The sequence below is a fragment of the Mus caroli genome, chromosome 6, assembly GCF_900094665.2.
Source record: "Mus caroli chromosome 6, CAROLI_EIJ_v1.1, whole genome shotgun sequence".
Taxonomy (NCBI): domain Eukaryota; kingdom Metazoa; phylum Chordata; class Mammalia; order Rodentia; family Muridae; genus Mus; species Mus caroli.
The window spans coordinates 144,118,070-144,131,917 of record NC_034575.1 but is presented as its reverse complement, the minus strand read 5'-3'; the positions used below and the strand labels follow the sequence as shown (position 1 = coordinate 144,131,917).

The following is a 13,848-nucleotide window of genomic DNA, read 5'->3' as shown; positions in this document are numbered from 1 at the left end:
GAAGCCAATCTCCAATGACATATCTCCTCCAACAAGGCCACAGCTCATAATCTCTCCCACACAGTTCTACCAACTGGGGATTAAACATTCAAACATAGGAGCCCATGGAAGCCATGCATCATTTAAACATCCCACACAGTCTCTGAAGAAAGGAAACTCACCTGTGTTGAAAAGTCGTAAGGACAAAATAGAGGGACTGGCCACTATGTAGTGTGTGGTGCGTGTATGGTGGCCTCACTTTCCAGACCTCAGGACCCAGGAGAAAAGACAGCCACAGTAGGCGGCATCACCCCCTACTTAGAGAATTCTGGGTGCTAAAGCAGAGGCATTTCTGGTTATTTGGACAAGGGTTAGTTGCCTGCCATGGTAGGCATTTGTAACTCACTGTGTGTTTGATCTGCTTTTATGAACTAGCAAGAACATGATAATGATTGAGTTTCCCCAAAGCATTTGATGTCAAGTCCTCTGTTTGGTCCTAAAATGTGTTAGCTTTACATTGAACAATATGCAATAGGCCTTTTCTCTTAATAGGCACTGTGCACTCTTGTTGGAGAAATAATTGGAATGAGGTAGAGGGCACCATGAAATGAGGTGACGTTGCCGCTGTGGTGCCCACATAGATAATTTTTACACTTGACTCAGGAAATAGTCAAATACAGAAACATTGCTGATGTAGAGTGTGAGTCCTCTCTGAGCCCCTGGTTGGAATGTGCCTGCAGTCAGCACACAGGCTTGTGCATGTGTTTGGTAAAGACACCATATGTGGTACACATTGTCGATTCTTCACGCTGAGTTAGTGGTAAACAGAGTAAAACTCACAACCCAAGAAGCTTACCCACCACAGGGTTTTCTTTAAAACAATTTTGTTTTTGAGGTCAGAGAGCCATTAGCTAAGACTGTGTAAGACTAACCTCTCAGTTATAGGAGTTGAGCACAGTTTCCAGCACCCACACAGGGTGGCTCACAACCATCTGATAACTTCAGCCCCAAAGCATCTGCTGCCCTCTTCTGGCTTCCACAGGCACTGCACGCATGGATATTCACAGATTTAAATGAAACTTGGCATACACAGGGGTGGGTTCTTGATGGTGTCTTCCTATTCACACTGGCAGGCTTCGTTCTTCGCTGTAACCCTGACAATCATTTTCTTCTCTAGTCATGCTGTTATCTTACTTAGGAGCCAGGGTCAGAGGTTTTACACTAAACACCAAGATTAGCAATAAAACCAGAGAAATCAGGGAAGCGCCACTAAGCTGGACACAGAAGGATGCGGTTTATGGCATGAGGTCTGGGCTAGAGGACCATGCAGCTCACTGCTCACCTCGTCTTGGGTATGTGCCCGTCGAGCCACTCAGAATGGTTTATGTATTTGGCTGCCTTGCATTATGCCTTCAACGGCCACAGCAACTCCGTGATTTGGGGCTTTAAACGCGTTTTGGTTAGTAGCTGTCTGGGGACAGAATAAACGCTAGTCTTTGCTGACCACTCTCCACAGTGTCTGAATGTAGACCAGTGAGGTCTTAGGATTTGCATTTTTGAAAAAAGTTTCTGGCTATGCCAATGGCTTAGGAAGTGAAGCTGTGTGCTCCAAAGCAGCCTGAATCCAGGGATTATTTCTTATTCCAGATGGATCCCTAGACAGTTGCTAGTTTAAGACACTTAGTGTCCATATCACAGATGGATCGGTTGAATATGTCAATATGCAAATGGTTTTAATTGACAGCGTGTGTGTGTGTGTGTGTGTGTGTGTGTGTGTGCAGGTCAGAGCACAGCTATATGGAGTTGGTCTTTGCCTTCCATCTTCATGTGCATCCTGGAGATTGGACTCAGGTCCCCATCACTGGGTGGCCAGCACCTCTGCCCTCTGAACCATCTCGCCAGAGCTACATGTTTTTATATCGTTTGCTTTCAGGAACTCCTACGTGCGGTTAAGGCACTTGTGCACCAACACCTGGGTAACAAGCACCACCATCCCCATAGACACAGAGGAAGAGAGGCCTGTCATGTTGAAAGTAAGTGTGGCTGGGGGTCCAGAGAACTCAGGGAGGCTGAAAGTTCATCCGGTCTCTGACTCGAGGGGCTGCAGCAGGGCTGTGGTTTGGGAGGGAGAGGTACAGATATCAGGAAAGGTACAAGAGGATTCCAGGCACGTCTTCTCTACTTGAAAGTATTTGAGGCAGAGGGAGGGCATGTGAAAGAGACACTCTTCCAGTGCAGGAAATGGGCGTGGTGAGCCATCTTGCGTGGTGAGCCATCTCGTCCCTGATGCCTTTCCTTGAGGATGCTGTGTTCAAGAGTTAGTGTTTCTCTGTCTCATCCATCCCCACCCAATGCGTCTTGGTACTGAGGAGCTCGGTCTCCAGACCTTGCAGTTTAATGGAAACACATGTTGCAGATTGGAACCTGCCAGACCAAGGAAGACAAAGAAGCCTTTGCCATTGTGTGCGTCCCGCTGTCTGAGGTCCGTGACTTGGACTTTGCCAACGATGCCAACAAAGTGCTGGCCACCACGGTGAAGAAGCTGGAGAACGGCAGCATCACACAGAATGAGAGGAGGTGAGAGGCTTTCAAATGTGACTCTGAGTCATTAGGTGTCCAACTGTTGACCTGAGTTTGGGAATAAAAGCCTGTGGTCTCAGCAGGGAGGTAGAAGCTGGAGAACCAGGAGTTCGAGGTTATCCTCGGCTACATAGCAAGTTCAAGGCCAGCTTGGGCTACACGAGACCTTGTCCTTCAAAACTAATGAAAAAAAAATCACCTAAAGCCCCAAACAAACAAACAAACAAACACCACCACCACCACCACTGCCACCCACCCCCCACCCCCAACACAGTCAATTAGTTCTTACAGTAAACCAGATGACTCTAACAGAACATTTAGAATATTCTCCATAGTAGCAGCCTCACATCTGATGATGCTCAGCAGTGAAGAATTCTTGCCAGCAGAGACACCTGATGGCTCACAACAACCTGCAATTCTAGGTCTGTGGGACCTGGTGCCCTCCTCTGGCCGTCACAGGCAATACACTCACATGCACATACACATATACAGAAACACACACATTAAAACAAACAAACAAACAAACTGAACCAAAAACTGTCTGATGGTATACTTACTTTCCCCATTTTATCTTGGCTTGAAAATAAATGCTTTAAATTTCTCTCTGCTCTTATTTTGAAAGCTTTTAGGGATCACATGACATACTTGAATACGTTTGGATTTTGAGTTTTGTGTTGTCATTTTTACATATTACACACTTTCATATGCTCTCTGCCTGAGCCACTCACCCAGAGAAACTGGGTTCTTGATTCCTAACTTACTTATTTTTAAAGGTGTGAGAAAAAGAATAATGGCTGCTAGAAATCTGAAAACCAAACCCAAGCCTTCATGTAGTGAAGCTTCAATAGCTGTTCCCATTTTGGCCAAAGGAAATGGAGATTAAGCGCTACCTGGGTAAAATCACATAAATCGTGAGTGGGGGGTCCAGCCACGTGATTGACAGTTGGAGTTTCCCATGACCTCACGGTATAGACTCCTCCCTCTTCTTCTCTTTGTGATATGCTGCAGACTTTGAATCTGAACAGTTAAGGAGGTATTTGCTGAGTCTCTGGCCATGTATACCAGAGCTCCCACCTACAGCCATTGAGATGATTGGCTTCTTGCTAAACAGCCCAGCCAGGGATGGTAAAGTCAGAGAAACAGGTGCTTGGCTCACTGGTTCATCCCTCAGTTGGACATTCTTGAACATTTGTCCAAAATAAGCCCCAGAACACAAGGGCAAAAATGTCCAGCCTTGTTCTAAACAAACCCAAACTGAAGGCTATCCGTGTTTATCATAGTTGAAGAATAAAACAGTACTATGCTCATAGAGTGGAATACCATACAGCCAGGAACAGGAATGAACTATATGTATGTGTGATGGCATGGGTGAACCTAACAAGCACTGGGTTGGGTAGGGAGGAAACAGGATGGATGAGTGCCATAACACTGAGTGTTCTGTCACTAAATGCGTACATTCTAGATACATTATATCATATACCTTAGACATATACCATACAATTCACCTCTTACTTAAACATTGTTGCTATGCTGACAAGCAGTCAAATGGGACTCAGCTTCCTGTCTGTTCTTACCATCCTTGTGGAACCTTCATTTGACACCTGTCTTTATGCCCACCCTGTGGTGGCCAGTAAAGCAAGGCCTGAAGCAGAAACTGGCCACTCTTATAGCTACAGAAGATTGAAGGGCAGAGCCAGCTCACAGCAGACATGGATCTCACTGTGCAGATGGGAATGTCTCAATGAATTGTTTCTGCCTGTCTCCCACGTTCACAGGAAGTTACCGTACTTCTCTGAGACTTTTGGTAAAGTGAAGTATCTACCGAGTGAAGATTCCCATTCATGGTTTTCAGCCCTTCTGGGTACCTCCTCCCACAGGCCATTTTTCTCCATTTCCTGTCAGGGGGAACCCAACTCCTCCAGATCTGCCTCAGGAGGACTGAGGACCGGAGTGTCTCTGGATCACACCTTTTTACTCCCCCCAACCCCTGCCTGTCCTTCTGCTGCTTCAGTGAGAAACAACAGCTAAGCTGTTGCACCTGAGAACGGGGAGGTTGCATTTTCTGATGATGTCACCCCTCATCCAGATGCAGTCCATGCTTGCCAGTCAGAGCAGTGAACCGGCTTAGTCCCTCAACTTTAGAATTCAATAGAAAATTCATTCTGCGAATAACTGACAACTCTGACTTTCCCCCCAACGGAGACTGCAGTTATTATTAGCTATTCTTTTTATTTGAAACCAAGGTCAAAGGGAGGATTTGAGAACACTGCAGGCCTGCTTCCAGGAGTCCGTGTGGTTGGATCTCTCTCTTCCCCGTGAGTTCCTTTAGTCACCCCAGGAAGTGACTCCGTGGGTGCAGCTCCTGTGTCAGGCTTCATCTTCCTTAGCCTTATATATTTTCATTTGAATTTCCTGGTTGTATCATGCATGACTGTGCCAAGAAAACAGAGTTTTAGGAGGGCATCATGGGGAGGGAGGGAACATGAGCTGTCAACTGCTGTGTGGAGCCTGAGAAGGCACACACTTCTTGCAGTCTCTGAGGGACCTGCTTTGTCCATGGAGGGTCCTCTGTTACAGCTCCTCAGAGATGCAGCTAATTCAGTGAGACCTCGTGCTTTCTCGATATGTGCCAGGCACTGGCCATGCAGTGTGTGCTCTGGGGCGCTGCACAGGTAAAAGCTGTTGTGCCTACTTCTTCATGCAGCTAGGCCTACTTCCTTATGCAGCTAGGGACCTGGAACATGGCTAAGTCACAGAGTGTTTATCCAGTCAGCCAGAGACCATGCTAGACTTGCTTCCAAAGCCAGCACCTTAAGAAGAGCACCATGTCTTTATGCAATGAACAGAGCTGAGTGGTGGTTCTTATAAACACGTCATGTAAACTACGATGCGTCTCTCCCTCCTCCCCTCCCTCCCTCTGTTCCTCTTCCCTCCTTGGGCCCCTATCCTTCCCTCCCTCCTTCCTCCCTCTCCCTCCCTCTTTCCCTCTTCCCTTTTGGTCCCCCATCTCCTCCCCTCTTTTTTTCTTCCTCCTCTTCCCTCCCATAGCCCAGGGAGTCCTTGAGTTCTGTGTACTCAATAATGATCTTGGCCTCTTTAACTTCCTTTTCTCTTTATAATCTGCTTTTTAAAATCTAGGTACGCTGTTATCTGTGTCCCTTTGGTATTGCCTTATAATTGCATGTAGGTAATTTTCTGTATACTTTTATCGCTCAGATTTCTGCTGGTTCTTGGCCTCACCCATCCACCCTTCATTCACATCTGCCATTTTAAATTATGTTCTCTTGCGGTAATTGCTTTATCTGCTGAGGACTGACAACACACTCATTTAAGTGTCACTTAGAATGGCTTTGGTACTTGGGTTTTACTAGCGACGAATCAACCTTCTGAGTTTTAGCTTGATGGCTGTCTTTTCTAATGTCAGTTTTCTCCGTGTTTTGTGATTTAATTATGCAGGATTCTCTTAGGTAGAACAATATTGTCTTTTCTTTCGGAGCTCATTCATTTTCTATCTGCTGTGGCACAGCCAACGCCTGCCCCCTCTCTACCAGGCCACACCGAGGTGCAATGTTGCAGTCTCCTCTGGTAAGGGAGGTATGTGAGGCATGTGGTCACAGGCAGGGAGGCTCCCTCTGTGTGCTTCAGGTCCCTTCAGTGCCTGCCTAGCTGCAGCTCACGCAGGGCTCTGAATTTCTGAGGTCCTGCAAGGGGGCCTCTGTTTGTGTCCTCACAGTTTTCGAGAGACAGGCTTTCTCTGTGTAGCCTGGGTATCCAGGAACTCTCTTTTGCTCTGTAGACCAGGCTGGCCTAGAACTCAGCGCTCACCCTGCCTCTGCCCCTGCCTATGCCTCCTGAGTGCTGGATTAAAGGCGTTCGCCATTTGCTGCTCCGGGCTCTTACTTTGTTCTTGACCCATGTGGTCTTTTTTATTTTCAGGTGTGCGTTTTTAAAAATACATAATATATATTTTATCTAACTTTGCTAAATCTGACAGGAAGTCTGTTGCATGGCTTTTCTCAGGAGTATGTGAACAGACAGCTACTCATCTCTGATAGGGAACCGATATCAGACCTAAATAACGATTCCAGCCAGGTCTCACTTATCATAGATATACACATATAAGTATATTTTTATATATTATGTATATATAAAACACATACATATATTATATATACAATTTATACACATATATGTATAATATATAATATATAAATATAAAACATTAATAATGTAATATTTATAAATAAATAAGATTTTATAGAATAATATATAAAAAATGCTCTTCCAATTGTCCCGCTAACTATTACCTATTTCAGGAATAATCAAGAGTCATGACAAAGTTGAGCCTTTCATGTCTAAACACCAGTTCCAGTTCTGTCCAGCAAGAGCCAAGATTTATGTTCAAGCTGAATGTACACTGAGCAGAGAGCCACTTGGCTCCAGGCTCTCTCCAACCTGCTATGTCGTGTGTGTCAGAGGGTGACATCGCCTGGTGTCTGTCAGAGGGTTGTTTTAAGAACAGTGTTTGGAAGACATTAACTCACAATTGTATTCTCTCCCCAGCCCACTGGTCCTTGAGACTCACAGGATTTTATTTAATAACTGTTTACAAATAATTGATAGAGTTGGAATTGGAGTAGAGGGTGGGGGGAAATACTGTGAAAGTTCAGGCAAGTAGCAATTGCATTCGACATTATATTTTATTGATTAAATATGTTTTAAAAGGGTTTAGCTTTCTTAGTGTTTTTGTTCTTAGACTTAATCTTTAATGGTGTAAAATTATCACAGTTTTTTTTTTTTTTTTTTTTGTGTGTGTGTGTGATAGGTTTGTGACTAAGTTGTTGGAAGACCTCATTTTCTTTGTGGCTGACGTGACCAACAACGGGCAGGACGTTCTGGATGTGGTTATCACCAAGCCAAACCGGGAACGGCAGAAACTAATGAGGGAACAGAATATACTGGCACAGGTGAGTTGCTTAAGATGCCAAACTTGCATATGTTATGTTTTGAGTTGCAGCATCAGTGAACTCTTTGTATCAGTCATGCCTTGCTGCGTAACAAACGACACGAATACACTTATTCCAGCTCCTGTGAGTTTTAAGTGTGAGAGTTGCTTCTGTGGGATGGTGCTTGCACAGAGGGACTGTCAAGGTGTTAAGTGGGTGACTGTCATCTCAAGGGTGGACTGGGAGGAGATCTACTTCCCAGATTGCTCATAGAGTTTAGTACAACTTTGCCTGCCTCCCTGTGAATGTTAGTGTTAGCTGTGGCTTGACAGACGCCGGGGAGATGGATTGCTGAACCTGCCTATAGGTTAATTGATGTTGGAAGACTCATTTTTAACTCTAGGCCGTTCCCTTCCCTCAGCACCCACCCCTGGGTGGAGATCTGGGACTGTAAAGTGGAGAAAGAGCTGAGCACAGCATTGCTGTTCTGACCTTGGCTGTGCATACAGTGAAAGCTGCCTCAAGCTCCTGCTGTGCCTTCCTCACTGTGATGGGCTTTGGTCTCCAAAGGAAGATGGTTCCCCTTAAAGGCGAGGAGTGATCCAGAGAGTGGGGAGAGACCCAGGCTCAGCTATGGAGTCTTTAAGACATTATCGCAGACACCATCACATCCATCAGTTCTGTGCGATTGGCTGAAAGCAATTTTATAATCACTGTCAGAGAGAATTCTGGGAGTTAGGGACCATTAAGGGGCCAGCCTTGAGGCATCCACCACATATCCCCAAATGCTAGTGTGGTCAGAGTATCTGCAGAATCTTCCTTGGGAAAACTTTTGACTGGAATTTCAGGTGACTTTGGGACCATTCCACCTGCTTCTGTCTGCACTAGGTAGGCATGTGAGTCTGGTCCAGAGCTCTCAATGTACCAGTAAATTAATTAGCTTCCTAGTAACCTGCACATGGACATTCTTGCAGTTACACATCTTATTGTTTTATTAATATATCAAATTATATTTTTATATAAATATAATAAATAATGATTAAAATAATTAGCTTTTGTGTCAACTACTTATGGCCTCAAGGAAAAGCCTTAAAGACATACCAATCATAGCACTAATTAATTAACAGTAATTAGCATTCCATGCTGAGTTGGGAAAAGAAATCTGAAGACATAGTGTGGCTGAGATCCACAGAATGTCTGGAAACAGTGTTTTCATGAAATAAAGTAAAGGTCCCAGGTCTCAGGGACAAAGTCTTTCTGACAGCAGTAAATTGTTTCCAGAAAGCATTTGATTTCAGGGACTTTTAGGACCTTGAGTGAGTTATGAGCACATTAACTGTTGTGCCCAACTTTTTATTTCATAATATAAATACAGAATAATTCAAGGTCTAGGGAACATAAAATTCTTCTTTTCAAAAATAATATTATTTTTTGAGAACTTCATACATAAATATTGACTGCATTTATCTTACGTCTGCCTCACCCTCTCCCCTTCCAAGTTCTCTCTCCTCCAAATTCATGATTTCCCCTATCATTATTATAGGTATATACATATATATGTGTACACAACCTACGGAGTTCATTATTTATATGTATATACAGCCTACTGAGCTCACTTAGCGTTCCTCATTTGTGTCTGGTGTTGACCACTTGGTATTGGACAACCTGTGTGGGACCTGGTCCCTGGAGCAGGCACCATATCACCTCTAGCTCTTCTCTTGAGGGCGGGGTCATGTGGAATTTCCCTTATTCAAGTTTACATGTCAACTGGACCTGTCCTTACACTGATCTTGCTCAGGCAACTGTGTTGTTTAGAGTTCATAGGTCACACATAAAAGGCATAATCTCACAGCAGACTCTCAAGAGTCTCTGGCTCTTACAATCTTCCCACCTCCTCTTCTGTGACTTTCTGTGCCTTAGGTGTAGAGGATGTGTGCAGTTGTATTAATCAGACTTGGGCACCCCAGGGCCATGCAGTCACTGTATTTTGACCAGTTGTGGATCCCTGAAATAATCTACACCTATTGCAAAAAGAAATTTGAGAACATAAAAGTCTCCTGGAAACATACGGTCATATTTCATGAACTCCAAGGGACAGTTCCTTTCCACGTTGAATTCTTGTCTCGAGGCTCATGGCCTTGATCACATGATCCTTCTCGGAGAACGTTCTCAGCCTGCTGGCTTCTCTCCGCAGTCAGGGCTACCTCCTCATACTTCTTTCCCATGCTCCCTGACCTAGCAAGAATTTGGCTCCCTGTGAGAGATGGGGTGTGTGGGTGTGGGGACATCTCCAGAATCTCTCTTGTGGCTTCTTGTTGATGCATTCATTCCTGTGGCCATTTATCTGCATACTGTGAACGGTGAAGGGTTGAGGGGGTGAAGGGGCTCAGAGAGAATTTCATGTATTTAGAATCACGGGTATTGGTGCATATGTATTTGGAGTTATTTCCTTTTACCTAGAACAAGGCGAGAGTGACATTTGGAAACCATTACCTGATGTAAATTTCAGGTTAAAAAAATGTCCTTTATATTGTTTTAATTTGGGGAAGTTACCAAAAACAATAACAGAATACTAAAAACATATAGAAAACATATTTTAATTCATCTGAATATTTCTGTGTAGGTTCATACAAACACCTAAGTATTTACCATCTTAATAAAATACAATTTCTAAATAAAATCAATCATGATATAGATGCAGTGGATTTGTTGTTGACTTTGGGTACTCTTGCAAGCAGGGGGTTTTGGTTTGTTCGTGTTCATCACCCAAGGCTGGCAACCACTAATGTCCTCCCCCACCAAGCAGGAAGTGGGGAGCCTTTGCATTGATTCCAGTCACACATTTCTACAGTGTTTTAAAGTCTGTGTTATCTGTTAAAAATGCAAATATGGTGCAAAGCGTGCGCGTGTGTCCATCAAAACAGGAGGATATTTTTTTTTATTCCTCTAGGTGTTTGGGATCCTTAAAGCGCCTTTCAAGGAGAAGGCTGGAGAAGGTTCGATGCTAAGGCTGGAGGACCTGGGCGACCAGCGCTACGCCCCGTACAAGTATGTGCTGCGTCTCTGCTACCGTGTGCTGCGGCATTCGCAGCAGGACTACAGGAAGAACCAGGTGGGTCTGGAGCCTCAGCGTGGGCTTTGGGGGCTGTTAAAGTGCACACTGGAGGAGGTAGAAACTGGACTTTGCAAGGATGGGTTTTATGTGGCAGCTCATAGAGCCACCTATAAGGACTGTGGAGATAAGCAGGTGTTCTTTCTTAGGACTTAGACTCGAAGGTGGGATGTGCGTATCTATCTTCTGGGTATGGCATGGTGTTGCGTTCATGAACACATAGCAGATGTAGCTACCCACATAAGGCTTGCACACACAAAAAATAGAACTAACTGGGAGGAAGAAGTGGGATCTATCAGGAGTGAGAGTCATAAAGAGAGGGTAGTGGAGGGCAGATATGGCCACAGTCTACTGTATATGTGTGTGGATATGACCACAGTCTACTGTATATGTGTGTGGAGCAGTCAGGGCGTAGCGACACACACCTTTAATCTCAGCACTTGGGAGGCAGATTTCTGAGTTCGAGGCCAGCCTGGTCTACAGAGTGAGTTCCAGGACAGCCAGGACTACACAGAGAAACCCTGTCTTGAAAACAAAACCAAACCAAACCAAACCAAAAAAAAAAAAAGAAAACTGCTTCACATTCAGCAAGAAGCAGCGTGAAGATGGTCTTCTCTCTCAGCTTGAACTGGGTGGAATCACGGAGGAGACTCACCTCCCAGCAGGTCTGCCGGGGGGAATTCTAGGTCTTACCTGAAGATGGAAGACCTTGAGTGTGGGCAGCTCTGCCCCAGGTGGTGGGCCCAGAACTAAATGAAAAGAGAAGTCCACTGAGCACTGGCCCCCATTTCTAACTTGCCTACTGTTGTGAGTGGTAATGTAAATTTGTGTGTTTTCTGATGAACTTAGGCAATGACTGTGAAAGAGTCACTAGACCCCCAAACGGCCCGTGACCCACAGGTCGAGAAGAGATGGTCCAGGGTAACTATGCTAAGCAGCTTTCTGATGGTTTATAGAAACAAGGGTTTAAAATGTAGGCAGAAAGCTTTGTATTTTATCTTTTTTCCCTTTATATTCTAATAAAGAGTTCATGTGTGATTTAGTGCTAACCCAGGCCTTTAATGTTGTGTCTGGGTTTATTAGTATTTAGAGAACTCAATAGTACCTCTAATTTCATTTAATTATTTATCAACATCTTGAAAGTTGGCCTCATCTTGGAAGTGTGGCTCTGGTGGTTAAAGTATGTAAATCAATATGTAGCTTTAAAGCCATACACTGCAGGAGAGTTTTACTCTAGTCAATTGGCTGCCCAACAGCAAGCCATCACTCTGAAAGGCCACAAAAGGCGGCCTAGATTATAATTAGATTTGTGTAACCAAGATCACGTTCAGGGAGTAGATGTGTTCCGGTATATTTTGCCCAAGGCAAAAACTACTTTCTAATCAGCAAATTATCTCACCATGGAAACAGAGGTGCATTTCCAAGGAGAAACCCCCAGAAATGGAGAGCCTTTGTCACTAAGGAGGGTATACTCCTTGCTCTAAGGTTATATGAATGTGTGGCTGGCACACAGGAGTGACGGCAAGTGATCGTGGTTTGGGACTTAGTGGAGTGAGTATGAGGGACAAGGAGCAGGGCTGGAGAGACAGCTCAATGGTTAGGGCACTGACTCAGGTCCCAGCACCCACATGAGGGTTTACAACCACCTGTAACTCCAATTCCAGGACATCTGACACCCTCTTCTGGTATCTGTGGGTACTGCATGCGTGTGGTGCAGAGATATACATGCAGATACACACACACACACACACACACACACACACACACCATTAAAAAAAGAATAAGGAGCAGTTGTAAATAATGCATTACTAAAACTCTCAGTGACATTCTCTCTCTCACACTGCTAAAATAACATTTTGGCCCACAACTCACAAGGTCTCTCTCTCTGTCTCTGTCTCTCTCTGTCTCTGTCTCTCTCTGTCTCTGTCTCTCTCTCTGTCTCTCTCTCTGTCTGTCTGTCTCTCTCTGTGTGTGTGTCTCTCTCTCTCTCTCTCTGTGTCTCTCTCTCCTTTTTTTAAATGAAAAATTATCATCTAACCAAGCTGGCTCTCTCTTCTATACAATTAAAAATATATTTATTTTATGTATATTGGTGTTTTGCCTGTCTCTATGCATGTATGTGTACCCTGTGTGGGCCTGGTGCCCACGGAGTTTCTGCTTCTCTGGGCTGTTTGCAGGTGATGCTCGGCATCTCTCCCAGTGCTCCCATGGTTGCTGGTCTCACATCCTTTCTGTCCTTGCCCCCAGGTCAGTTTTTTAGCCTCTCTGATCTGCAGTTGGCTCTTGTCTCTAACCTCGGTCCCACTTCACTCGTCCACATGTACGAGGGTGCTTGTTTGTTCTCCTCTGTCCTTTATCCTGTGTGATCTCCAGAGAGCATCTCTCTCTCTCTCTCTCTCTCTCTCTCTCTCTCTCTCTCTCTCTCACGTACAGCCACATCCATAGCCTCCCACACAGAGCCCAGAACTTATGAAGCCACAATGAGATAGTTATTGTGTGTCTGGCTGTAATTAATAACCTGAGCTATTATATCACCCTATTTGATTGCCCTTTACGGATACGTGTGCTAAGTTTTTGATAATATTTATCGGGGAAGACCTTGTTATTCTAGTACTAGTCAAACACAAAGACAACTCAGATCAATGTAGGACCTCCAAATGGGGGCACAGATCTCACGCCCTATGAGTGAAGAGTCAGACAATCATGTGCTTTTAAACAATTATTATTATTATTTTACCCAAAGTTGATAGTTATGGCTTCTGGTGAGAATCAGAGGGCCTTGTGCAGGCTGGGGAAATTCTACATTACTATGGTATTAAAAACTCAATTTGGATTTGTTCTGTCAGTTGCAAGAGTGTCAGTACCCATTTTAAAAACAATGATTGGTGACACAGCTTTTACTTATTTAATTATTTATCTAGTTATTTGTGGTAATGAGGAGGGAACCTTGTGCCTGGTACACCCCTCCACACTCCAACCTCAGTCTTCTGTAACAGTTTAAATTTTGTGACTGCAGATAACTTTTCCTTTGTCAAGAAATGTTCTTTATTAAAAATTATTTACTTGTTTTTTTTTTTTTTTCTGACAAATTTCACTGGGTTTTTCTTGTGGCTCAGCTGATCTGAGCTGCTGACGCTCATGGAGGCTGCTGCTTTCAGGCAGTCTGCTGCATGTCCTTATGGCTTTCTCTCTCTCTCTCTCTCTCTCTCTCTCTCTCTCTCTCTCTCTCTC

General features: G+C 44.4%; 1 protein-coding gene across 1 annotated transcript in view; it reads left to right on the top strand.

The window, feature by feature from the left end:
- The window catches only part of Itpr2 (inositol 1,4,5-trisphosphate receptor type 2), a 394,656-nt gene that overhangs the window by 105,069 nt on the left and 275,739 nt on the right, over positions 1–13,848 (top strand). Inside the window, exons 12-16 of the mRNA XM_029478274.1 lie at positions 1,913–2,012; positions 2,396–2,556; positions 7,385–7,526; positions 10,456–10,752; positions 12,795–12,937. Coding sequence (XP_029334134.1) covers positions 1,913–2,012; positions 2,396–2,556; positions 7,385–7,526; positions 10,456–10,752; positions 12,795–12,937 — 843 coding nt within the window. The remainder of the gene's footprint in view (positions 1–1,912; positions 2,013–2,395; positions 2,557–7,384; positions 7,527–10,455; positions 10,753–12,794; positions 12,938–13,848) is intronic.